This window comes from Gasterosteus aculeatus, chromosome 17, assembly GCF_964276395.1.
Source record: "Gasterosteus aculeatus chromosome 17, fGasAcu3.hap1.1, whole genome shotgun sequence".
Classification (NCBI taxonomy): domain Eukaryota; kingdom Metazoa; phylum Chordata; class Actinopteri; order Perciformes; family Gasterosteidae; genus Gasterosteus; species Gasterosteus aculeatus.
The window spans coordinates 18635355-18663351 of NC_135705.1; the positions used below are offsets into that span (position 1 = coordinate 18635355).

The 27997-nt window shown below is 46.1% G+C and overlaps 1 protein-coding gene across 4 annotated transcripts in view; it reads left to right on the forward strand.

The window, feature by feature from the left end:
* Positions 1-27997, forward strand: part of epha8 (eph receptor A8) — a 67199-nt gene that overhangs the window by 30279 nt on the left and 8923 nt on the right. For 2 of the 4 annotated variants that reach the window (XM_040204056.2, XM_040204059.2), the window contains exons 3-13: positions 443-496; positions 1626-1769; positions 2524-2673; positions 5012-5327; positions 17182-17337; positions 17470-17889; positions 22873-22997; positions 24372-24534; positions 25804-25936; positions 27209-27276; positions 27489-27614. In XM_040204056.2, coding sequence (XP_040059990.1) covers positions 443-496; positions 1626-1769; positions 2524-2673; positions 5012-5327; positions 17182-17337; positions 17470-17889; positions 22873-22997; positions 24372-24534; positions 25804-25936; positions 27209-27276; positions 27489-27614 — 1855 coding nt within the window. The remainder of the gene's footprint in view (positions 1-442; positions 497-1625; positions 1770-2523; positions 2674-5011; positions 5328-17181; positions 17338-17469; positions 17890-22872; positions 22998-24371; positions 24535-25803; positions 25937-27208; positions 27277-27488; positions 27615-27997) is intronic. The other 2 variants (XM_040204060.2, XM_040204061.2) reach the window with 1 other exon arrangement.

A 27997-nucleotide genomic window follows, 5' to 3' on the forward strand; every position in this document is an offset into this window, starting at 1 on the left:
GGAGTTACATTAAGAGAATTCTGACATAGTGGAATGTAGAACTCCTGAATGCACGAGCATTACTATTAAGTTCAACGGGGTGTTTTAAGATTGTTTTGGGATGCACAAAGAATTTGAATGAGGAGGTATATTGTTTAACCACCAAAGTGTGAATCCATTATGAGGAGATCACACAGGAACGTTAAACCGCAGCGCTCCGTCTCCTGGGAGAGAACACGCCATACACCCGCCATCTACTGCCGCCGCCGTCACGGGGAGCTGTCACGCGTTCCAAGTCAAAGCCAATAATGTTCCAAGGCGGTGAGGGGGGGCAAGGGTAGACCCGTAGGAAATATAGACGGCGCCCGAGTGATTCGCCACATATGAATCTGTAAAAACAAAGACAAAGATGGAGAGGAACACGTGACTGTCCGTAAGAATGTTCTCTTTCCTGTCTGCACAGTGGGATGCCATCAACGAGATGGATGAGTACTTCACCCCCATCCATACGTACCAGGTGAGCAACGTTCAGGGATTTATTGGGAAGGAAGTGGAAAACATCACTTTGATCTAAGGGAAACTCCTTTTTTCGTCGACATGAATTATTTTAAAACCACAAACTGGATAATTAATCCCCAGTGTGTACTTCCACGTGGTAAGATGGAGATAATGTAACAATGGCTGCCGGTGTACAGCAGTTGGAATAATTGGCTCACTTTTCCAAGTCATACCTATTTATTGCATGTGTGACGGTTGTGGGTTTGAGAGAGAAAATAGTTCTCAGCTCAGAATTATTATCACATATAGTGGCCAGGTCCAAATCCCCAAACTACATCCCTGGACATCTTTACTAGACACAAATAACAGTCTCTGACTATTGTTTATTCAAAGCTTAGCTTTAGATTATAGTGTCTTATTCATCAATGTTAGAAGTCACATCAACAGCATGAGCCCATAAAGGAGAAGAGATAAACTATACAGACGTGGACCCGGCTCCATGTTGGACAATAATGATGATAATAAATTCAAGCGCAAATGAGTCTAAATTTGTTGCAAAGATCTAAAGTCTCAACCCAATCAATATCAAGCAGCTATTGATTTGTGATGTCTTTAATGAGGCGGGTAATGTTGGGTCGATGGTGGCGCATGGAGTGCAGCGGGTGCGCCGGGAACCGCAAGGTCGGCGGTTCGAAGCCCCGGCTGCTCCATGTCCCATGTCGAAGTGTCCCTGAGCAAGACAACCAACCGCTAATTGCTCCCTGGGCAAAATGTGAAAGCCGTGGGTTAAAAATACAACGTAAGTCGCTTTGGATAAAAGTGTCAGCTGAATGACCTGTAATATAACGTAATAACAGGAGAAATGGAAGTCTACGTCTGACCCCCAGACTTACATCCACATTCACCGTATCAGTGGTCGGCAAAAACCTTTAACACCAGCATCTTTTTGTGCTGACCGGGCTTTGTGTGGATACAGCAGCTGCTCTTCTCTTCCAGACAAATACAGCATCACACAGGAATGTGGACCAGCCATCACTTCAGTAACACAAAGAGGAGAAAATCAGCCGCACAAACCCCTTTAAAGACTGTGTGTTTTTATTGACTGTGCACGTGGTGCTGGAGATGACGAACAGCGTTTTCCGTTGCAGGTCTGTAACGTGATGAGCCCCAGCCAGAACAACTGGCTGAGGACGGCCTGGCTCCCCCGAGACGGAGCGAGGAGGATCTACATCGAGGTCAAGTTCACTCTGAGAGACTGCAACAGCATGCCCGGAGTGCTGGGCACCTGCAAGGTAACACTCCAAATGCTCACAGCGTAACTCTGAGCAAATATAATCTATGATGGAGTCTGTTTCGGGAAAATAATTCATTCAAGTACTTTTGAAAATAAGGAATTTTACCAAACAACTGCTGTCTGTGTCGGGTGGATACTATAGATTTGAGGCGTGAGATCTTCTTCTTCTTTGATCTTCCCCATGTTGATTCAGATACCCGACCTTGTGTATCAGCCAAGTACCGATTTCCATATGGGTGCAATAAATGCCCCCCCCCAAAATTCCTTATTAATAATCTTTCTGAAATCAGTGCTCACCGTCGAAGATTCTAAAAGTTATCCTCATACTTTGGGTTACTATTGATTTTGAAAAACAATATTTGCTTTGATAAATGAAAAAAAGTTGTAATTTTCCAACATGACATTTAAACCCATTTTTGATGCTTCGTAGCGTCGTTTATTTAGCCACGCTGCTGTTAGCCGCGAACAGCTAACACGCTAGCATGCCGACCAGCTCTCCTTTCTCAATGGGGAGCGTGTAGTTCTAGTTCAGAGGCGATTCCTGATCCCAGCATATAAGCAGCTTTAGGTATGAGCTCATTTTAGTAACCAAATACACACTCAACAGACCTTTTTACATTGTCTAACCCACCGGGGGAGTTTGCAGTTCATCTACAGCTTCTTGGTGGTCCTTGTAGATTGGGCCATAATGCATTACTCGTTTTTAAAAACACAATGGACACACAGTCAGTGCGCATTTTCCCTTGTTTCAGGAAACCTTCAACCTGTACTACTACGAGTCCGACAGAGCCGTGGGCTCGGCCGTGCGGGAGAACCAGTTCATTAAGATTGATACCATCGCTGCGGACGAGAGCTTCACGGGGGTGGACCTGGGAGTCCGCAGGCTCAAACTCAACACCGAGGTATGAGCCACAGCACTGACACGGATTGATGCAACGGGGACGGTGTCAGGTCCGGAATCAGTCTCACTTCCTGGATTGTGAGTTTATTACAAATTACCCCACACACACACCTCTGGAGTTCATGAAGAGCCAGACACATCCAGGGCCCCGGAGAGCCTCCACTGGACCCTCACTCAGGCCGTTTGGCTCTCGGTCCCACGGATCTTTAAACAAGGAAACAAGCAGCGGGGCTCAGCTCGGTATCGTGGGAAATACTTTAATATCGGGGAATGTTTCAAATTTGACAAGTAGTAGAGCTTTACTCGTCTATTGTTGTTACATTGATTTAAAGATGAGGATCGGACGACGTGGTATATTTCATTTAATACTGATTAAGTTATCTGAGGAAACCAATAACCACAATTAGTTTGGAGGTTTGTTGGAGCATCTTACCCAATTTGTGATACGACTACATCAACATATAGACCAGATCTCAAGTAAAGACCAAAAAGTAAAACAGCCGTCTGTCTCTCGATGCTTTTGGACACTCTCAAGCCCACGCCAGTTGGATGCTACTAAAGCAGATCATATTTAAAACTTGTTACATGAAGCCTTCAAATTTGAAAAATCAATTGTTTCCTAAAATAGCTTTTTTAGCAAGATTAAAGTGCATTTGAGGGTCAATTTTAGCTGCTAAACAAACATCAATTGCAGTTGTTTTACATTCTTTATAACCTCTGCTATATATACTACTATATTAAATAAAATAAAAAATATTTTTATCTTATAGAGATCGATACACCTTTAAGGCTGACATTTTGTATGTATTTGTATTTTATTTAAATTTACCTTTCTCGTTGCTATTTTTCTATCCCTCTAAATAGATCATAATCCTCACAGTTAACATTTAAGTATATCATCTAACTAGCTTTAGTTAAAGTTAAAGTAAAATTATTATTATTATTTTTTAATTAAAGCACCTGATGCAACTTAAATAACAACAATTGCTTGTAGTAATACAACATCAATTGAATTCATGGCATTCACGTGAAATGCAAAAGCAAGAAAAAAAAACTTCCCAAAATAGGCTGGAAAGATCTGCAAAACTCCTAATTTGCTGTTGAATTATCACACGGTGTTGATGTATCAGGAGCTTGAAGAATCCAGTTAGATCTTTTCAATCCATTAAGTCATTTTGCAAACAAGGCTGCTAATTGATCAGTAATGCTTCTGACATTTACATTTTGGGGGAATAAAACAAGCAGTATTTTAGTCCCCAGAAAAAAATAATAATATATGTACGCACGTCTCCCAAACATACAGTATTTTGAATACATTCCCAGGCGTTAACAAGATAAGCAAGAGTAATATGAGATGAAAAATAAGCGTAAAAAAATGTCAAAACATCCCTGTTTTGGAGTTGTTGTTGTTGGCGAAGCAGATGATTAATGGCTGCTGCCAAAGCACAACACCAAACACCGGACCAGAGATTGAATTAAGGCTGCGCTCACACTGCTTCCACCTGTTTGTGTCAGGAAGCCACTGAGGCAACTATCGCTTGAGATGTTAAGAGTACACTTTCCAGAGAGAACTTTCCACACCAACTTCGACGAGTAAGCGAGGGTTCGTAGCGAGTGATATTGCCTCGTGCTTTATGGCAGTGGAACCCTGCAAAGGAGGCTTTGTCTTGATAGCTACGTTGAACATTACTCATTGAAATAGCGCTTACATGTTGGAAAAATAATACTATTTACTGTAATTCTTACTTACAGTAAGATACATTATACCAAAAATAAGGAAGTTTTTCTTTATTTCATAAAAGTTATATTTTTTAACAGAGAAAAATTCTCAATTCCGTGTAAAAACAATTGTGATCTGAGCAAACCTGACAGTCCAGAAGAAGCACATTATTAATTTATTAATTAATCATTAATCATTTAGTTCTAGTAAACTAGTTGCATTGTGGGTAATGTAGACAGCAGATTTTTTGAAAATGCATAACATAATAAGTTTTTATCTGTGGATCTGCTGTGGCCTGAATGTTGCAGGAGTGCAACCGTTAATCACCGGAGTGCTTGTTTCCTTCGAGAGAAAGACGTTTTTACCACTGCGGTTTGCAACCGTTTTGCTTCAATTGAGCACAAACGTGATATAAAGTACCCAAATTACACAGCATAGATTAAAATGCAAATGGTATCAAGATATAATGACTTTCTCTAAAAAATGAAACGACTTTTTCAATAACGTTTCGAGAGACAACCTCAGTTTTAAAACACCTGGTTAATGTATTAGAATAAAAAATATTTTAAAAACCCCAGCAACTGTTTTTAATAACTGTGTCTTGTCCTGCCCCGGCCAGGTGCGAGGCGTGGGCCCCCTCAGCAGGCGGGGCTTTTACTTGGCCTTCCAGGACATCGGCGCCTGCATCGCCCTCACCTCCGTGCGGGTGTACTACAAGCGCTGCGTGGGCGTGAGCCGGAACCTGGCGGTGTTCACCGACGTGGTGACGGGCGCCGACTCGTCCTCCCTGGTGGAGGTCAGGGGTCAGTGTGTGGACCACGCCGAGGAGAGGGACACGCCCAAGATGTACTGCAGTGCGGAGGGCGAGTGGCTGGTGCCCATCGGGAGGTGTGTGTGCTCGGCCGGATTCGAGGAGCACAGAGACTCCTGCGTGGGTGAGTTGAGTCATTTCTCAAATGTCCCCCAGGGCTCGGTTCAAATTGGGGTTACATTCTCCTGTGTTTTCCTTTTCAATTTTAATGCAGACCTTTCAGTGTGGGTCATGTCATTAATAAAGTTTAAGTGGTAGTTATGGTATTTCATCCGAAATACAACATGCCACACTAAAGAACCATTTAAGAACCTTTTTTTTCTGTGTGCAAAGTGCATTAAAGTTTCCTTTATTGATTTATTTTAAGGCTGCTTCTTCCAGTAGTTGTTAACGTTTCCACGTGCAAACTAACGTCCATATATTAGCAGCCGAAACTGTGTTGTGAAACACTACAAAAACATTTTGCATAAATCACGGTACAATTTCATAGTAAAATCCAACAAATTGTGAATAAAATGTGTCTATACAGCCTACGTGGAAACAGACCATCTATGGTTTATTTTGGTTGTGCACGGAAAGCAAAGTAACCCCAGGCAGGATGTGCGTTTGCACATGTGACCTTCTCTAATCCCCAATACGTGATCTATATAAATGACCGTAGTCATTTTTTTAAAAATAATAATAATGAGTGGATACTGAAAAGGATTTTTGTGTCATGCTTGTTTCCTACTTCAGGTTTTTTGGCTGTTCCCTGTTGAAAGGGAAGTTAAACACATCATCAAGGCCTAAAAAAAGGCCTAAATCGCTTTCACGGCCAAATCATGATCATAATCATCTCCTCGTCTTTTTATAATCATGGCGTCCGATTTATCTATTTATCAGAATCCAAGCATTTGGTAACAGCCGGGGTTCGAACCGCCAACCTTGCGCAAAGTTAAGCTGCATAAACATTTCATCAATAAATGTATATTTTCTCATTTGAAAACGACTATTTTAATTCCATTTTTAACCAGAACAATACCACTAAAGGCTGTCTGTGTGGCCTTAAGGTGGACGTTATATTGCATTAAATAGCATGATTTGATAACGGGAGGAGGCCTGAGTACCTGTGATGAAACAGCTAATGGGGCGTTACAGGTTTCTTTTTATTGTCTCTCTCTATTCAGAGAGCTGTGCTTCTCTAATAATGACTAATATTCTTTACACATAGTTAACACAGAGCCAGAGAGCACAGACCATATGGCTTCATATTCACACTTGGGGTGTGAAGTAAAAGCCGTCTGCGAATCCGTCTTTTTCTTTGACCAAAGCAACCGAACTCGTGGCCGATCACGGCGAGGACGCAGAGCGGGGGAATCGAGAGAGCACGCGAGTTGGTAAAGGCTCTAACCTTTGGTCCCCGGGGAGTCGTGAAGTCGCTCGGAAGCTCCTGGCTGTGGATCCTGTGAAGCGCTCAAAGCTTCTTCCCAGGCAGGAAAAAGAGAGAAGCGCCGGGAGTCCGTCTGCGCTGAAGGGTTCTCCTCTCGTTCAGACGCTGCTGACGAATGAGAAGCGAGACCTTCCGGAGACTCTCTATATTCCTTGTTTCTTTTCTTTTGCATGTTTCTTCTTATATTTTCCACGGCGGGGGGGGGGGGGAGTTTGATCGGTTGACCTCATACGGAAGACCTGTGCATATTTCAGGTTGCCACGGGTTACAGTGATTAAAATCTATTAATCACAAAGCGATGGATAATTAAACGCTTAAAGCACTTTGTCAGCCAAACGAGCCGAAAGAGACACGCAACACCGGTTGGCCCGCGCCCCCCCCCACCCCTCCATCCTTCTCCCCCACCCCCCTTTCCCTCCACCCTCCACCTCCACACACTCTCTCTCACACTTTGTCTCATCAACCGAAGAGCCGGCGGCCTCTTTTGTTCGACACAGCGAGAGCTCCCTGTCGAAATGTGTGTGTGTGTGTGTGTGTGTGTGTGTGTGTGTGTGCGTCCAGTTGAGAGGGGCACTTGTCGACGTTCTATAATTAGTTTAAGACAATTAGCACCGGCAAGGAGAACGCAATCCAGAGAGCCCTGAGAGAGGAGGGTTGAAAGGTAAGGAGAAGAAAGAAAAAACGCCTCGTGTCACGTTTCCTTTTACAAGGCAGATTTTAATATGAACACACGGTTGTTGTTGTTGTTGTTTTTTATACTTGTGAGGGTACAAAAGCATAAGAGTGTCTGCGAATACAAATCAAGCGTACAGCCCTCGACTGGAGGCCGCCGCCTTTGCCCCGCCCTCTACCGTTACAACATGGCCGCCTGGAGCAGGGCGAGGAGCTCCGGAGCTTCTCCCCCCTCTCTCTCTCTCTCTCTCTGCCGCCAAAAGTGGGTCGCCGGGCTAACTCGCCTCTCGCCAAAGCCAGCCGCAGTCACGCACACGCGGGACCAGGCGAGGCGTGGTGGAGGAAGGGGCGTGGTGGGGGACGGGCGGGGGGGGGCAAGATGGCCTAAGTGGGGAAGTATGTGTCTGCACAGGGAGGGAAATCATGAACGTGCGTGAATATGTGTGTGTATACGAGCGTAATTAAGTGGTTTTCCCCTGACAAAGGTTGCAGGTCTCCGGCTGAGAGCACGACATGGTGTGCGCGTGCGTGCGTGCGTGTGTGTCTGTGTGCGTGTGTTTTGCGCATGTGCTTGCGTGTGGAGTTGCGTGACATGAAAGTGTCACAGCGAGGGGGAGGCGATGGAAGAAAAGAAAGAGGAGGAAAAAAAAAAAGGGAAGGAGGGAGAGCGGTTGACCTCTCGTCCACTTGAGTTTACATCAAAACACTGCGAGTGTGTGTGTCTGTGTGTGTGTGTGTGTGTGTGTGTGTGCGTGTGTGTGTAACTGAAGTGCATACATGCCCCATACAGTGAGAGCGATTGAGGACACACTGATATGAGGCACACACACTTAGTCTGGTCACATCTACTCAGCTCAGCCTGACGCACTCAGACACACACACACACACACACACACAGACACACACTCACAGACAGAGGGGAGGGGGGCGCTGCGTACTACTCACGCATGTGGGTTAGTTCACTCCTCTGCTCGGTCAATGGACCACAGCCTGTCTGCGCTCCGGTCGGGGAAGCGTGCCGGGCCTCCCGCTGCTTTCGTGGTTCACGGTCGAGCTGGTGGGAAGGAAGCCGGTGAGAGAGAAGCTCACACTTACTGGAAGTATTACATCTGAAATAAGTACGGTTTGATGTTCTCCCTGAAGTGCCAAAGTATCACTTATATATTCTTTAGCAGCTTTGTGACGCTGGCTAAACTATCCGGCATCAGACAGGGACACGAGATGGTTCCTCAAATGAGTGTGTTTATTTGTAAAAATGGATAGAACAGCAAGTAAAGCCAGATTCAACATTTTATTCTGTTAAAATGTTGGAGGTAATTATTTCAACAGAGGGGATTAATATCTGTTTTTCTGCACTGCAAAAATTAAATCCAATAAAATTAAATAAATTATTTAATAAATTAAATAAAAACAATGTATTTAATATTGTATAAATCAGGCTCTGAAGGATACAGTGTATGACCAGACACCTCTGTAAAAGTTTCACAATTAAGAGAAAAAGGAAAGTAAAGTGGAGATTTGAGATGTGAAAGGCAGTGAGGTGTTATGTCGAATATTAATATTCTAACCCTTTTTCACACATAAAAAAAATTATAATGAATAACAAGAGCACAGGTGTTATCATGATCTTTATTCTGACGCTTAACCCTGACAAACGCTTCACAGTGTTACGCGACGCGTAACTGGGTGCTGCTGCAGGTGTGATATCAAATATTATATTGTATATCTGTGGTTCAAAAATGTCCACATTTAACAGACGCCGTGCTTTTGCAGGAACTCACTTCTTCTGAGTTGCAAACTGTTCTCGTTATTCCTGCAGTCATAGGCGGGTGCTGCACGGCGCAGGGGAGGGATGGGAGGGAGGGGAGGAAGAAAAGTGGCGCGAGTAGAGAGAGTGAAGGATAAAAGAGAGAGTGAAAGATAAAAACAAAAGAGGCAGAGATTATGAGGTGAGGCGTCAGGCGAGAGGAGACGAGGAACGTGGTCGTCATCACTCGCTGTGGCACCTTGGAGAAATATGAGAGGACGACAGCGGCAGCCACAGGGAGGATTAAATATTCCTGTCTCATATGTTTCATCTCGCAGACTGTGGCAGGGCTTTGTCCTTTCTCTGGCCTGTTAGCACCTCCTCCTCTCCGCTGCTCACCGGTGTTTTTCTGTTAAAACACATGATGTACAGGCGCACACACACACACACACACACACATTTTAACCGCTGAAAGGTCAAATCAAGCAATTCGACGACAGAGAAAATCAAAAAACAAATCAAAAGTCACTGTGGACTTAATTTAACTTACGTAACATATTTAACTCACGTACGTTACTTTTCCGCTCGCTGTTTTTTGGCCTCTGCTCTGAAAACATCTTAATAAAATAAACCCCATAAAGTGTTACAACTCTGCAACTACAATGTCTGTCTGGGCAATTCTATTTCTGTGGGGATGAAGGGAACCCTGTGAGTGTTCTGAAAAACCTTTTTTTATGTCACTGGTGAAGAAATAAATCAATACAACACAAAACACCTGAATAAAACCCCCTAACAGACATATAAAACATGGAGGTCTAGTGGGTGGACTGTAATCACGGGAAGTTTTACTTTGATAGAGTGATAACAGTGCAGAGTTTAGGGCTTTTGTGCCTGAATATCCAAATTGAATTGAATGGTGGATGAAACACTCAACAGTTAACGGCATCTATTAAGATTCACTTCAATGGGGAAATTATTAGTAACAATGTACGCCTACATGAAACCGACTGCTCGGACAGCTGAACTCATGTGATGTGTTTAGACGTAAATCAAGCTACTAAATCAGGCTACGTGCTGAGCGCTTACGTCCTTCATCCGATACTCACCCCGACTTCCTCAGGCTGCAAAGTTCCTAATGAAGATGCGCTGATCTGGAGGACCAGGCGATGGTGAGAACTTCATTATTCTCCGGCTCGCCACCACTTGAGTGGAACACGATATTCATAATCGCTGTCAGAGTCAACTTGTGCCGGCCTGCTATGGAGAACTAATAAGCAAATTGCGGCGTCTCCCGGGAGGGCGGGAGAAGGGGGGTGAGGGGGGAGGCGGGGGAGTGCGAAGTGATCAAATTAGTTCCGTCCTCCTGGCGGTTTGTACAACAACTGCTGATCAACAACATTGTTACTGTTTGGAGGCAAATGACACGGAGGCTCCAGGAAGCACAGGAGACACACACACACACAATGACACACAGAGCCACAAAATCGCATACACTCAAATGTAAAGCAAATTTGCGTTCACGTCATTTGAACTTTGAGGAAGGTGGCGGATGTTTTCTCTCAGAGGAAATGCTTTTTTGCGTAGTTCCCATTTGCCAGCGTTTCTGTCTGAACATCTGAGAACGTAAAAATCCGTCAGGGAAATGAAGCACAAGCAGCCCCACGCGCCAATAGGTCGAATTCACTTTCGTTCTTCACAAGATCTGAATGAACATTTTTTTAGGTGAGAAGCGAGCTCAAACCCAATCAAATAGTTTACGTGCATTTTAGTTATGATAAGAAACAGGCAGCCGCTTCTCTTCAGGGAACTCCTCCCAATGGACCTTCTATCAGCCGCGTCTTCCCAACCGTCATCAGTCATTTTGTCCATAACGATGTAATCATAAGCAAATGATAGGAATACAACCCGGCTTCTAACAAGCTGGAATTATTTCAAGGCATCACACAAATACACCGGAGTGAGCAGCAGGGCACCCAAGCATTGTGGGTAATGAGCCTAATCAGGATATTCCACTCACTGGCCGGTTGACCTGATCGCACAGCGCAGACACAAACACACATCTCGTCACGGAGGCGACGTCGGCCTCTATCAGATGGCCCGGCGGAAAATGTGTGTGTTAAAGCTCAACTGTGTTTTCATCAGTGTGTGTTTGTGTGTCCAAATGCGTGGTTAAAACGAGTGAGCGCTGTGCATCTGTTGGAGTGCGTGGTGGGAGTCGTCGCTTTGCCAAAACTAATTAGTCCGGAAGGTCCTGGTTGGAGGACGGCCGGGGGGGGTTTGATTGGTCAGTGTGGAGAGCAGAAGAGGGGAGAGGAGATGAAGGGAGGATGGGAGGGAAGCAAAGGGAAGTGCGGAGCAGAGGAGACCAAGAAGGGAGTGTGTGTGTGTGTGTGTGTGTGAGAGAGCACGAGGGAGAGCGAGCGATAACACAATGAATCATATCTCAGCCAGACACAGAACTGTTGTGTCACTCAAACTTCCCCCCAATCTTTGTTGTGATTGGCCGAGGCCTTATCTCCTCAGCAGGTGCACAGGGCTTACATCCTGGTGCACAAAGCAACTCTGCCAACCAACGCGTGCACGCAAATGCTCACCCACACACACACGCACACGCACACGCACACGCGCACGCCACTACCATCACAAATACACGGCAACAAAATCCTCAAACGTTCAACCCCATGCAGACGCTTAATTCAAGAGTTAAAAAGAAGAGAGGTCCCCGAGAGAGCCGCTGGGCAAACTATTGATTGAGTGCGCGCCGCCCTCGGCCCCACCGTGGCCCCCCCCCCCCGTGTCCCCGTCCGGTGTCGAGGAGCTATTAGCGCTGACAGTAAAGAGACAGGCAACATGATAGCGGATCACTGGGAAGCTGGCAGCCTCCGTCAGAGGGGGACTGCGGGACTTCTTCAAATGATTTCCTGCCCCGACTTCTCGTCGAGTTAAAGTGACGTGCGCGCGGGGCGCCGTCATTTATTTTCGGCCTCCTCCAGGCCTCCACTGAAGGGGGCCGCAGCTTGTATGGATGTGGATGGTTGAACGTATACGTGTGCGTGCGTGTGATGAATGGCAATGATGTCGGCATTTAAAAACGGTCGGGGACCAGCGGCGACGTCGTCAGTGGGGAGACTGAACTTCCCTCTTCCATCAACGTCAGTCGATTCCTCGGCCAAATCAAACCGAGACCATAGAAATACTGATTCGTTGTAGTTCGTCTGGAGTATGCTGTAGTGCAGTGCGGTAAGATGTCAGTCGAAGTAAGTGAAACGCTTCATCCTGGAGACCTCATACTTTGATTTTGAATGACCCAAGCGTTTCAGCCCGGAATCGGCGTCATGCTGCAGAGGGTAAATTTGATTAACAGCCCTTCACCAAAATCGACGTCCCTCCTCCTTCCTGCAGGTAAACTTCCGTTCATTGGTTGCTAAAGGATAACAATCCAAGATGAAATCAAACGAACGCGAGAGTCCACGTCTGATTTACCGTCTCTGGACCCAGGAACAGAACCGAGACCAAGCTAAGCTGACGAGGCCGTCGCTAAAAGTCCAGGCGAAGATAAATACACGGCAGCTGTTTGGAGAAACCCGTCTGACAATCAAACTATTTCCTTAACCGGTCAGCAGAACAAAAACACCTTTTTCATTTGGAAAAGCTTCCAGCGCCTCTCTGTGCTCTTCTTTCAATAAAGGACTTCTCTCCACTTGTCAAAGCGCTGATGCTTCTGGTGCATCCACGCTGACCTCAGCAAAAAGTCGCCTGTCCGCCGCTCGTCTTTCAATACTTTGTGCATCCTGCAGCCCGATCACTTTGCACTGAAGTTAAAACTTGGAGTATTTGATGGTTAGTATTCTTAAAAGTGTATCAATTAAGAGATGAGCTCCCCATGTTTCCTAATCGTATCGTCGCTCATTTTAGAAGTAGGCTAGAGATGAGCAATTCTCAACCTTTCTTTCGGCCTCCATGACACGCTGTCACATTTGTTTTGCGTGTCGGGGAAGTGATCACGGGAAAGGATTTCATCAGAGGTGATCAAAGGCGCGACCGTCGAGCGACAAGTCGCTGCTAAATGATGAAATCCTGGCCCGAACATTTCCTCCCGCAATCCTTGCAGTCTTTGTTGAACAACTCAGTTTGATCTTTTTGTTTGTCTGCGTTCCAAAGTTGTTCCGTCTGTACGTCCTAATCCGTATGCGCCCCCCCCCTCGTTACGCGAGCTGCTTGATGAATCAGAGACATCTTGCACCTCGGTTTGAATGTTGAGTGCGTTTTCTTTCCTTGGAGGAAGCCCGACTGTGACCGCAGCGGGAATGCTGCCTCTGAGCATCCCCACCCCCTCCCTCCCCCACTCTCCCCCCGCCCTCCTCCCCCCTTTTGTCCTTTGAAACATATAAACGATCACCGGAAAGAAAAAACAGTTGATTAATTTCCTCTCCGATGCACTGCAGCAATTGCTAATGCTGGAGTTGAAAAAGGGAAAAGTTTGCCCCCCCCCGGCCCTCCTCCTGCCTCCCCCCCGCTGCCTCCCCCCACGCTTTTACCCTCTCGCTTCCATTTCCGACTCACGCGCCTCCCACCGTCTGATCTCTTCAATCCGCCGCTAATGCGCCTTTCAGAGTGCCCGTTGTTTTTTGAGCTCCCCCCCCTCCCTGCCCCCCCCAGCCTCCCGCTCCCTCCATCAGACACAGTTTAATGGTGACAGCCGCTCAATCGGATAATTAACATCCGTTTAACGCTCATTACCCGGGATGTATTTGTCTCTTTTGATTTGTAATTACCAGGCGTTTTTCACAGGGAAAACACGGCAGTAATGTTTCCTTTGTGACGGCTTCATTGATGGAATTGATTTGAACCCGGCAGGGGGGCCGACAGGGTGTTGAGGAAAGGAAGGAAGGCCAGGGAGCACATGTGGACGGGAGGTATTGGTCGCCGTCCCTTTCTATCGTGTCAGCGTTTTTCAGGCAGAAAGAAACTGACAGCGGGAGAGAAATCTGTGGGACGTATTTGTCCCAATAGTTCATCATGATTAAACCCCCCAAAAAACGAAAATGAAACACATGCACAGTGTGTTTACAGGCCTACATAGAAGTGAGCTTGGTGACTGTGTGCTGAAAGCTGCTTTAGCGTCTCGTAGCGCTGCTGGTCTCACACAGGCTGCTAATTGTATCCAGCGATGTAAAAGAAAGACGGATCGGTGTAGTTGAAGGTAATACCCGTCAGAACAATCAATGGTCGACACAGATGTCTCTCTGCATGTGAGGCTTTTGTATTTCAGTGGCCCGTCTCGTTTTCTCCGCTTGCTTTTCTCTCTAACATTTACTTTTATATGCGAATAACGATCTCGGGGTTGTTGGCTCCCCGTTGGAATGATGCTGTCTTCTGGGCCAAACACAAAGAAGCTGAAGACATCTACCTATCTACGCTCCTTAAAGGATCCTCCGCCAGCCACATCCATCCCCACGCAACCGGACGCACCACAAGTCAATCCGCCCTTCCTCCAATTAGAGGGCGGCTCGTTTGTGGGGAGGCGTTCGGTGGGCGGAGGCCCGTGCATTGCCATCCGGGCTGTCAGCCTGCACGCTTTGTGACGTTTCAGGAGGGACGACGTGGACCCAGCGAGTGTCCCATTTCCCACGGTTGATCTCAGCGACACGTTCATCCATCACTCGGTGCGGCTCGTTAGCGGCTCGGCGGCGCTCCCCGGGGACGGCGGATTCCAAAGCGCGCTTGATTCTCTCCGAGGTCGACACCCAGCCGCCACGGCCGCGATGTGTTCCAGAAGCGCACAGATAACTTCCAGTTGTGCTCTTGTTTAGGGGAGGCTCGAAGAAACGTTTGCTGTTCTAAAACCCAGTCTAGTAGTTTTTTCTAGAAATCCTTGCACTCTGTAGCTGTAGAAATAGTCTATTCGGTCCTGATTATTAATTTGTGTGGGATTTCTGACCTTTGAACTATCTTCTTCAGGGGTTTCCAGACGTACTCTGAGTGGAGTGGCCTCACGGTGGGACGATGATGTGCTTTCCTCCTTTTTCTTCCCTCAATGTATTTATTTGCTCACTTATACAGGGAATAAATCAAGGTCAGCACACAACGCCGCACGCAGCTATTAAGATTCATTGTAATGCAAATTTGCCTGTAGCGAGCGCACTGCGTTGACAGGTGCTGACACGCCGGAGCAACACGCCAGCGCCCACACGTGAACGCACGTGAACACACGTGAACACACGCGGAAAGACGAACGCTTTTTACCGACTTACAGACTCTCGTCCTCTCTTCCTAGAACACTGTCTGAGAAATCAGTTTTATTAAAAAGATTTCATTCAAACAAACATCTACACTTACATTAAATAAGTATAATTAATAATATTGAGAAAATTCTGTTCTCGGCAAACCAACAATTGTTTTATTTATTGCTTTTCTTTGTTGGATGCTGTTAAAGCTCATTTAACTCGGTAAATCCTGGAACTTCCCTCTACAGCGCTTCACGTGAAAAAAGGCTCACTCGCCGTTGACCTCCGAGGACAAACACAAACACGCACAGCCAGGCAACAGTTTCACGTATGGAACGGATTTCTTTTAGTTCAAATAAAAACACCGCAGGTCATTTTTAGTTTGTGGGCATGTCACCTGATGGTTGTGAATTCCATCCACACTGTAAACACTGCAAGTAAAGTGTGCGTATAAATGATTTACTGCTTTCCGAAATAAATTTCCATGCTCCCATGAAACATACAATTTCCAGTCCTTGAATGCAACACGCAGAACCGTACGCGGTCCCAGAGGCGTTTGGTCCAGTTTGGCATAAGAAGGTTAATAACAGGTTAATAAAACGCATAAGGAGTCAACACAAAGGAAGTTCAGCTTTTCAGTTCCTTCTCTCATACAAATCTCCAAAATAATAAATGCCCATGAATAATCGCAGTGTATCGCACTAAAGTAGTCGTGTTAGAACAATATAACAGGCACTCTTGGAGAAAAAGCAAGTTAACATGCTGGAAATATTTTCCCTTATTTATGAAGAGGCCCCAGAAAAAACAATTGTCTTTTATCAGGGAAGAGCATCGACAGTGTAGTGAGGGTCCCTACAGGGAGGTAAAGTGCTCCAGCACAAAAGAAAGCACACAGGTGAGCACACAGGTGAGCACACTTTGACCAGCAGACAGATGTATTTTTAAATCTCACTTACCTCTCGCAGTGCCCTCACGTACCCACAGGGTTACAAGTACCCCCATTTGAGAATCACTTCAACAGAAAAACACAATGAACAATGAGGTGAAAAGAAAATGGCTCTGAAAACGCTGCCTATCAAATTAAACACAATTATGCAGGAAATCATTGGGGATCTAGTGACATGGTTGATGTGTGTTTGTCTTTGTGGGTGCTCTGCTCAGCCATGGTGAACTTTTGAATGTGTATTCTTTATTCTTTCTGAATGGAGGAATGTTTAATAACCAAACGCATCCCAAAATGTATCAGCTGGCAGAATAATAATAAAACGTTTTCATAGTTCCGCTCGCGCCGGTTGTCCAATTTCATGGTTCTTTCAGCGCCTTTTGCCTTGGACGTGGACGTCACCAAGGGGCAGGTTGGGAAGAGTCACCATCTGTAAACCAACACTCGGCATAAATAAGCTCGCGAGGAAGAGCAAACGGGAGCGCGGCCCTCGTCTTCTGCTCCGTGAGCGTGTGCGAGGTTTACCCCTGCCCCATTTACCGCGGCAGAAGCCTATTAACCGCCTGGAAAGAGAATATATTTATCAGAGCGCCCGTACATTATTAATCAGTGCAGAGTTAAAAGTGAATACGTATCAGAGGGGCTGAATGAGGGCTGGAACGCGGTCTGGGTTCTGAAGGGGGGGGGGGGGGGTCTCACTGGGAGTATCAACAGTGCGCAGCCTTTTCAGCCCAAATCTGAGCTGAAAGAAATACGACTTTCATCTCCCCTGCTCCGCGGTCTCTACGGTTACAAGGCCTGTAATTATACATAGAGAGGGGGGGGGGGTGTTATGTCCTTAAAATGATTGCTTTGGAGGAGATGACATGGTTTTGAAGACGTTGCCGGCGCGGTTTCCTATAAGGGGGGGGGGGGGCGATCCACGCTCTCCTTTACTCTGTTTATTCTCTCTCCCTGCAGCCTGTGAGGTGGGATTCTATAAGCCGGTGGCGGGCGACGGCCTGTGCGGTAAATGTCCTCAGCACAGCCACTCGGAGACCAGAGCCGCCCTCTCCTGTCCGTGTGACTCCAGGTACTACCGAACGGCAGACGACCCGTCAGCGGCCCCGTGCTCCCGTAAGCTCAAACACACGCTGACCACCTGATCCCAGAGGACGTGCCTACGCCCAAGAACACCGTTCACCTCTTCTAGATCGAGCCGGCAATAAACTCGAACTTTGTGGGGGGGGTTTTTTTTTTTTCCTCCAGGCCCTCCCTCTGCTCCGGTAAACGCCATCTCCTCGGTCAACGGGACGTCCGTCAATCTAGAGTGGGACCTGCCTCTGGACACCGGAGGCCGGAGCGACCTGAAGTACAGCGTGCTGTGTCAGAAATGCTCGGGGGACGGAGGGGCCTGCGAGGACTGCGCGTCCTCCCCGGGCGGCGCCGGCATCGGGAAGGCGGGCGGAGGGGCCGGTGCCGGCGTCGGGGGGATGGTGGAGCGCTTGGGAAGCGCGGCGGTTCGGTTCGTTCCACGTCAGAGCGGGCTGACGGAGCCCCGGGTGACGGTGCTCAACCTGGTGGCTCACACCAACTACTCCTTCCGTCTCCTCGCCATGAACGCGGTGACGCACCTGAGCATGGAGCCGTCGCCTTACGCCCTGGTCAACATCACAACGAACCAGGCAGGTAGGGTTCGCAGCAGCGCCGGTTTCTCATCTTGGAGGCGCACTGGCCTTTTATGGCAACAACACTTCATGCAATGTGCATCCACTGCCCGTTGTGCGACTGTTGTTTCTACCTGGGAAACAGCCCCCCAACAGCAGATAGTTAGAGACCACTTTCCTCAGCAGCTTAAACCAAGCAGGTTAATAATGGAATTACGTTGAGTAAGTGCCCAGAAACAAGATTCCAAATGTATTCTCATAAATCATGTGTGACATGTAGTCTTGTTTTGACGAGTTTCACGTTGTGTTTACTCACCAGTTGGGAACTCTGTTGACTATTTGCAGGGTGTTGAACCATTGCAGCGGTGACATATCGGTTAAAGGGAGGGAAGCGCCTCTCAAAGCAGCTCTATCCGCTCAGTTTCACATAAAAATGTTTCATCCCACAAAATATTTTTCTTCAATCCATATTTTTTGGCATTTAGCCTTTCAAAAAACCTGTGCATTAAGGAGCCATTGTGCTTAGGATTGTAATCATTGTACCTGCTTGTGTGAGCCAAACATTTCCAATAACTCAAAAGTATAGCGAGTTCAAGCGCATTGTTGAACAAAAAAAAAAGACTCCAAAGACAGACTCTGCTGTTCCAACAATTTTATCTTCAAGATAATAGAATTTCAGTTGTTGCAACGGCCGGGCTTTGCTACTTGCAAAGCCATACAATGTTCTTAGAAGCCACGTTTCTTTTGATCAAACCAAGAAAGCTGTATTCAATTACATCTTAAAAAGAAACTTTAAAATAAATGCTTTGCTCTACACCAGACAGCATCGCACACACACACCAGGCCTCTGTTTTGGGATTCAGGAAAGCGTCAAACAGCGGCAGACCTGTCTCCCGACTCAGCAGTTTGTCCATCCGTTGCCGGTCTGGGTCACTGCTCCATTCTGTCGACCTCCCTCTGCGGCCTGAGGGCCCTTTCCGTTAAGTTAAAACGTTTAAATGTTATTATTGGGGCAACTTCAGGGGTCTCGTTCGCATAATATGGTTCAACTTTGCAACCAAGTCATGTTGGAAATTGGAGTTTTGGGGAGCTCTTGGTTGTTTAGGAGGGCAGCAGGTATCTGTGTCATATGGAGCCCCAAACGTATGCTGCCCGCCGTCGAGCTACAACAGGCTCTTTGCTATGTCCCGCCTTCATAGAGCCCAAAGTGTCACTCAGAGTGTCACCAAAACTTCCTGAATCAAGATCTAAGTTTTGAGCAAACAACAAAACAAAACACTGGCCGAATTGTTTGAATTGTGCATTTGGAGGATGCAGCCAGGCTGTTAAAGTGATTCAGGTGTGAAAGAAATCTTAAAAAGATAAAGAAGCCAAGAAACAGTGTAAAAGTGAACCCCCACTTCACTACATTAAAAAGCAAAAGCACCGTGTGTTTACTTTCTGAAGATTTTGAATTATTATTCTACACAGTTGCCAGAGATCAGCAAATGGATTGGCAATCATTGGAAACTCATAGAAATGTTTTTCCATTAATAACTTCCATCTGTTCTGATTTCATTCAATTTAGTTTAGTCTTTTAACAGTAACTTAAGACCTGTTTACACAACCGCTCTCAAAACGTAACTTAACTTCCATACGACCGACATGAACATCGCTTTGTGAACGTCATTTCACAAAGCGCAAGAACTCATTCATCTGTACTCGGTTCCCTTGGCCTCGATCTCCTCCTCGGTGTTCTTGACATTTCCTAGCTGCGAATGCTCCTCAGAGCATTTGGACTCCGTTAGAAGTTCTGCCATCTCGCCCTGTTGTCCTTCCGCGGACCTTCACAAACCTCTTGGATGGCTTTTTTAGATCCTCCGGGAAATCCCCGCGTAGCCTCTCTCTTCTGGCCCCGCTCGCCAGACTCCTGCTTCCTCCTCTCTTGAGGTGGACACGGTGGCTGGACAAGGCTCATGCCACAGAAGTCAGGGGCTCTTTCATGAGGAGAAACTTTGGTAATCCCCCACGGTGCAGACAAAATCACACACAAGCTTGTGTGTCCTCCTGCATGTGGCAAGTTCGTACGTCCTTGTTGACAGAAGAAGCCTCCCTCCATTGGGCCGGTCCATGGAACAAAACGCAACAAAGGCGGAGTGGGCTTTGTGAGGAAACCGCACAAGAAGACATCCAGCCTCTTTTGTGTCATCAGGAAGGAGAGAAACTGCTGCTTGGGGACGGGAGCGCCTCAAACCTTAAGATATATTATATTAACAAAATGCCGTTGTGCTTGTACACTCAGCGTGGTTACATGGATTTGAATAACTGGCTCAGTCGGACTGAAAACGAATGATTCGTTTCATGTAAACACCTTTGTCCGACTACGTGCGGGCCGACTACGATCCGACTAACACGCCTGGATAACTCCATCCGATCCAGTTGATCGTTCGACTATGGCGGCATGTAACGGTGAATCGGATGAGGAACTGGACTCTTTGCGTCTCTTCTCTCCGTTATCAAATCAGCCGATAGCGCCATTCGCATCCGCTGTGCTCCTATTAACATCATGCACATAGTAGAGGGATGTAACCTATCGTATCGGATATGACGATATGCTTTCGGCCAATGATTCGATTTATTCACAGCCATGTATATTGGGATAAGAGCACCTCCCCCCGAAAGAGAGCACAGTCCGACTAAGCAGAGATTCCAATTATACCATCGTGTAAACACACTGACTGTGAAAAAGTATCACGATGCAACGAGAGCGAAATCGATTGTGTGAAAAGATGATTTGGATTAGGGAAAGGTCGAGTAAAAGTGCAAAGCTTGTAGAAGCACCACAATTGATCACGTGAAATGTCCATGTCTTTGAACAAGACGTTCGATCGGCCCTTTTACACCTGTCTGGTTCTCAGAACATCCGGACATCTGTAATATATTTGAGGGGATTCTTCTCCTGCACTTTTCTGACAACGTTTGTGTGTTGCTGCTCTCGACTTTTGCTGCGCTGCTTGTATCCTTGTAACAGGATTTAAAAATATATCTTTGACTCTGAAACCGAGCTGATTAATAGATTTTGAAATTCATTAATTGTTATTATTTACGATTTATTGCGATTAATGAATGTTGTTGTTACAATGTTATTGTTAATACAACGACTAAACCTTACACGTAATGAGTAATCACTATAGAAAGCGTGTATTTTAGAAACTGTTGTGTAATTGTTAATATCATTTTAAAAACAAAACTACACACATTTGATCATCTCCCTTTGCTGATCGAAAGCATCACTGGCGAGTCCGTTGGATGCTTCCTGCTGACAGTGTAGAACTAAAGATTTGCCAGGATGAGCAGGTGTTTCCCAGCTGCTTCTCCTGGGTCAAAGGATGCCGTGTGGGAGGTTTTGTACTTTTCACCAGATCTTTTTGCAGGTAAAGCCCAACTGCAAGAGCTCTCCCAGGAAGGGTGTCAGTGTTCCCAGGGTCGTTCCACAGTTCTTTTAACGCCATTACTGTACTTTGAAAAGATTTCATGTTGTCAGCAACTCATTTCCCAAGAGACCAATCTTCTTCTGCTGTGTTCCCTTTAACGAGTTTCAACAATAGCCCATGTCGTATTAAGAGTATAGATCTGGGGGAAAAAATGTTATGTTTCCACTATGTGTAATATAGAGTTGGGGAACCATCCCACCAAAGACACAATTACTTTACCCAACCATGATATTTAGCCAAAACAAAAGTGAGGTCAAAGGGTCGCGACCAGGCGTCTGGATTGGCAATGAGGAAGGGTTGGAGAAAGTAAGGACCCTTTGTCGTGTTCCCACTGTGTAGAGCCTTGTGATCAGAGGGATGGTGACCTCTCCACCGCAGCAATGTTCTCCCTCCCTGGTGGCCACAGAGGGATAAAAGGAGAAGGCTCTGTAATCTATCTTGCATTACGTTACAGAACAGTGTGTTTCTCCAGCCGCCAAATGGAGAGGATGCTTTTAAAGCCTCAGCACCACAGAGACACCGGCTGAGCGGGATCCATGGTGTTCCAAATGGTTTAGTTGGAAAATAAAACCAAAAAAATCTTGAAATTTACATTGGGCTCGTCCACCAAGATGGATGTTAATCTGTTGAGATCAATTGGTCCATACAAGCCTGATGGAAATTAAGAATACACCGTTTTTATATTTATATTTTTTGAATAATTAGTATTAATTATAGAGTAGCAACACTATTGTTAACTCTCTTTGTTCAGGACAACACAATCCCAAGAAATAACCATGGGACAGCATATTACGTCTTGGAGGCATCTGTGGTTTTGTGCTTTTTCTGACCTTATGATTCACTTTCATATCCAAAAGTTATTTTAAACAAAAGTCGGTCAATGTGAAACATTTGGCAGCCCAGCTGGTATCGTGAATGATGAATCCAGGATGGCTCACATGGCTCAAGTTCTCACCTCTTAGCTGTAATGTCCTGGTTTTAAATCGGACCCCGAGTTATTCATGGTCAATTATCCAAAAGAACATGCATGAAAGCTAAAGAAACTGCACACTTGGGGCACGTTGGTTACACAGCCCCATCATTGTGGTTTGGCCCTTTATCTCACATATATCTTTGGCTGCTCCTCATGCTGTCTCGCTCTCACTGCTGCCTCAACAACTATTTTTTTGCTGATAATGTAAAACAGGTCGGGGAACGCGGCGTTTCTGTAAGGAATAGTAAACCTGTCAGTCAATAAACAGCGCAAAGTACTTTAGCGCAACACAAAAAACAACATCAACTTTATCTGCATTGACATTAATGTTGCTACAAAAAACCTTCTTCCTTGATTGGTTGACAATTTGTTAACTTTGTTTTTGCTTTTAAAATGTGAAACTGCCTTGAGAAAAATGGCTGTGTTAAATGGAACACAATAAACAAGGCCTCTAAAACTCAGATCCGAGAAATCAACAACAACAACAACAACAACTATGTCTTAATGCCACCTCAGTATAGAATAAATGAGGGGATAATCTTCCTTGTTTCCTCTGCAGCCCCTTCTGAAGTGATGGCGATCCGGCAGGAGAATACGAGCCAGAACAGCGTGATCCTGCTGTGGCACGAGCCCAACCAGCCCAACGGAGTCATCCTGGAGTACGACATCAAGTACTACGAGAAGGTACCGCAGCAAGTCAAGGAGAATGAATTCAGACAGTTTAAATAGTTTATACGACAGTTTATAGGAGAAGTGACATCTGATCACAAGCTTATTGTCTGAAAGGGTTGCAACTGAACTGGGAAAATCTTGGATGGATGCGGCGCAGTGGTTTGATAGACTGGTTAACTTAATCCCCAAAATAAAAAGTGCTGCTGGCGGCTCAGCTAATTGAAAGGAAATGAGGGTCGAGAGAGGCGGATGGGACAGCGTGGATTCCACCCCAGTGAACGTGACGGGGACAGAAAGCGGCTGGCGGCGCGTAAGCCACGGGCCTAATTGCCGTGAGCGCTAACATGCTTGTGTGCGTGTGTGTGTGTGTGCGTGTGTGCGTGCGTGTGACTGTGTTTAGGGCAAGTGCGTGATGATAGGAATGAGCTAAGGGAGCAGCCTGGAAGCAGACGGTCTCATAGCCAAACAAGTAGGACGGTGCTGAGGGAGTGATGGAGGATTAGCTCGTCTCTTGTGCTGGAGTCTTAATCTGGCCTCGCTCGGGGGGGTTGAGACGCCGGAGGGGTGGGGGGGATTTTAAGATGACAAGTCAGCATGAGCTTTCTTAAGGTTTCTATACGGCTGAACTTAGAGAACAGTGAGTCACAGCGAGGGTGGCGGCCGCTGCAACTGAAGCGCACACAGAGGACGATAATGAAGACAAAAAAACCTTCTCCCCGCACCAGGCTCTTCTTCTTAATTAGGCTCTTATCCTTTTCAGAGGACACGTGAACGAATCACTCGTTCTGCTGTTTGGATGCACCTTGCGCCTCCTTATTATTGCTATACGCGTATTACTTTCCATAAAGATGCTACTGCAGGATGAACCACGATGATACATAACGATGAACTTTATTGTTGATCAGGTCATCACAACTATGAGTGTGTTGGGATTTCACGTTTAAGCATAAATTAACTATCTGAGTCGGTAAAGTAATTACCTTCCAGTTACATTTGAGTGGCAGACAAGGTTGCATTAATTTACGCAACGGAAAACAGCTTATGAAATCTAGTTAAAAAAAACCAGAATTGGCAGATTCAGCGTGACCTGACCATCTCCACCACGGTACTAATTACATTTTCAAACAAGCTCCCATAACTGCCGTAGGTAGAATAAATTCATTAAAAGCATGTTAACACAAAGACCCTCCTGCAGGTATTGTAAGGTGGGAAAAAGTAGTGCAGTGGTCATCACGAGCGCGTCGTTGTCAAAGACCCAGTCAAAACTCCTTTTATTCTTACCAGGGAAAAGTCTTGTTTCAGGTTTAGGTTTAACCAAAAGAAACTGTATGAAGCATCAGGCACATTTCATGTGTTATTGTAACCTGAAAATGGTTTCTGTTACAGGACAATGAAGCGCACAGTTACTCCACTCTGAAGTCCAGAAATACCAGCGCCCGGGTCTCCGGGCTGAAGCCCGGCACTAAGTACATCTTCCAAGTCCGAGCCAGGACGTCGGCGGGCTGCGGACGCTTCAGCCAGAATGTGGAGATCCAGACGGGCAAAGCAGGTGCGTACGTGTTTGTGTGTGTCGGGAAGAAACCCAAAAAACATCGTATCACAGAAATGTGGCAGGAAGCCCGCCGCCCACCCAGAGCCACGGGACCCTTTAGCGGCCGAATGTTGTTCAACGCCGTTGGAAAGAGTCCCGTAAGGAAAGTCTGTTGTGATGAAAGACTGGCCGGCCTGCACAGCATGGTTCTAAGCTAAAGTGTCAGCGGGGCTGATAGCCGGCCCCCGGGTCATCTCACTGTTCTATTGATCTGAGCGTTGTTAGAGGGTCCCCCCTGTCAGCCAGATTGCAGCCCATCGCTGCTACAAACAGCTGTGCACGGCACCGAGGGGGGGGGGGGAGCTGTCTACCTGAGGCCTGTGCAACGCTGAGAGTTAAACAACTTTTAGTCAAACATTTTTCTTTCCTCGTCGGGGATTTGGCAGAGAACCTGCGGAGCGGACTCTAGGTCTGCCAAGCTGGACCTCCTGCCTGGTGCACTGACTAATGGTCTTCCTTCATTCTGCTGCTCACTGGACCCAGACTGGTCCTCCTGATACGGACTCTGAAAACAAGAAGACTGTACGTGCCCCCCCCCCCCCCCCCCCCCGCTACCATACACGCTGGGAAATCAATAAGTCTTTTAAGAATATGAATTCATGAAAACCACATTAGGTGTGTCCAATCCGTGTAGTCAGTCTTTAATATTAACCGTGTTTATCTGAAGCTTCTGTGGATGGCAAAGTATTTCATCCAGACTGTAATATCTTTTCACACGAAGGGGCCGTGGAATTTTGTACAGTAGTTCGTAGTCCCCAGAGGATGGAACATACTCATTTCCCCCGACCCTTTTTCCTTTGCTCTGTCAACATCAGGCTGCAGCTCTCACTTGTAAAATGTTTCTCCATCTGCTAGTTAGATAAAGGTTAAATGTTAAAGGTTTTTTACGGATGAATTGAATTCCAGCTGTTTTGGTCGATCCTGACTTCTTATCATATCATCACCGCATAATTACGAATCCCACTGCTCTGCTTGGAGGGTCAGGAGAGCCCATTGGTCGGGGCAAAGGACCCCGAACCAATCAGGATCCCAGTAGCACGGGGAACATGAGCGCCTGAATACTGCAAAGGCTGTGCAAAGACGCTAAGATGCCATGCACAAATTTCTATTTCTATTCTATTCTATCTCGTTTGACCATGAACACTCGACCTGCCGGCCTGTGTTTGCCGCTGCGTGCGACAGTGTGTGTAAACTTTAAACTGAAGCCACGAGTCTGTGTGTTTCCAGCTCCTCTGCGCTACAACACCATGACCATCATCTGGATCTGCATGGCCCTGGTGTCCGGCCTGGTCACCTTCATGGCCATCTTCATCTGCAGGAAACGGCAAGGCTACACTTTACCACACTACCCATCGCTGCTGTGTGTGGAACACTTTCTTACGCTACGTATCTCTCTTTGTGTAAACGTTGCTTGTGTTTAAAGGCCCAGTGTGTTTCTCCCTGCTTGTGCTAATGGCTGCAAGGTCAAAAGAAAGTGAGGTTATAATCAGTTATTCGCCAAAAACAGGGGCGGATCTCCTTGAAGTCTGCGTTTGAGAAGCTAAAACACCTTTAGACAGCCTTATCGTGCTAAAATGTTTATTTGATTTATCTCCTCAATCTCCTTGTTTAGCTAATTTGCTCAGTTGTAATTTCCACCTCGTAGTGTATTTAATTATGTTGATTCATAGCTTGCAAACCATTCGTTCTCACTTATCCCATCCAGCCCGCCCATCCTCACTTTTTTTTTGATGGTTTAAAATTACATCTCTGGAATATTGCATTGAATAATGAATCCCAATTTACTTAATTAATTCGTACTTCAATGCATATTAAGCTTTTCACTCCCATTCTGTTAAAGGGGGGAAGAATTGTTCGGCGGATTCAAAGGTGTTTTCTAGGCAAGAGCGCGCTGTCTTGAATGCAAAGTCCAACGTATTTAATGCAGCTAAGACAGGGGATAAGAAAAGGAAAGCCTCACTGATCGTGACTGGTGGAGTCTAACGTTTAAAACGTTTAAATGAATATGCTGTGAACGAGGGAGCTGAGCGAACCTACTGTTAAACTGATTAGACAAAAACAGCACCGACACGAAGGCAGAAGCCACCCGGGCTCCTTTCACGGCCCATAGTGTCCAAAATACACACTGTGCTGTGCTACATTTAGTCCATGAGGCTGATCATCTGTCGTGTTGGTCCCTCCTTTCAACACAAAAGTCTTTTTGTCGTCTTTTTGTTCCCCAAAACAGCCCATGTGTGTAAACAAGGCATTTCCCAAATGCTCCCGAGATGTGTCCGCTCTTCCTTTGTAGCAGTAATATTCACTGTTAATTATTTAAATTTGGACACATGAAAACACACCTTTAGGTCTTTTTATACGAACTGGAACCTCATGGTGGAAATAATTAGAACGCTGGGTTCCACCTTGTTGCAGGTGGAAACCCTTATTATCAGAGAGAACAGGTTGAATAACTCACTATCAGTGATGAATAGCAGTGTTGAAGTTAATAATTCATCATGAGCAACTATTGATTTATTAATTATGAGCTTGGTTTGAATGAACAAATGATTCACTACTGTCCTGTATTCATGTCACTGTATGTTTATGTGCACGTGTGTGTGCGTGTGTGTGCGTGTGTGTGTGGTTTGTGTAGACACTGTGGCTACAGCAAAGCCTTCCAGGACTCTGATGAGGAGAAGATGCACTACCAGAACGGTCACGGTACGTTTTGCTTCACTCCTCAATTATAACCACCAAGCGCAGATATTGATCACACTGCATGTAATAAAGTTCATCCTTCGAGCATCTTTCATAACTCGCCCAGTGATCACATGACCATGCACTGTTTATTCTCTCTCTCTCCTCTACTTTCTGTGAGCCGGCTGTCTCGCATTCTCCGATATGTGACCAAATGCTAATGTTGTTTATCTTAGTGTCGTTCCCCGACGCGAGGTTCTACATCGATCCACACACGTACGAGGACCCCTGCCAGGCGGTCCACGAGTTTGCCCGAGAAATTGAAGCTTCCAGGATCAAAATAGAGAAAATCATTGGCTCAGGTAAAAGGGGGAGAAAAAAAAAGGTGGAACGCATGTGAACACACACAGACACACACACACACACACAGAGCTGGAATCATTGGCCGGGGCTAACTTAAAATCATTGGCCAGTGTAAAGGCTGCGGTGTGCAGCCGAGGGGAGGATGGCAGAGCGGAATCAGAGCGTTGCGTGGAGCTGTCAATCACCGCTCCTCCGGCGGGAGGGGAATACTAACACCGTGTCGGCTCCTCAACACATTGCGCTGCTGGATGTCCTGCAGACATGAAGAGAAGACAAACAAGCAATCACGCTTTCAAAGTTTGAAAAGAGGCTGAGGGAGGATCAAATTACTTCTACTTTTGCACATGCATGTGGATTTCTCCTTTCTAATGCAGACAATTTG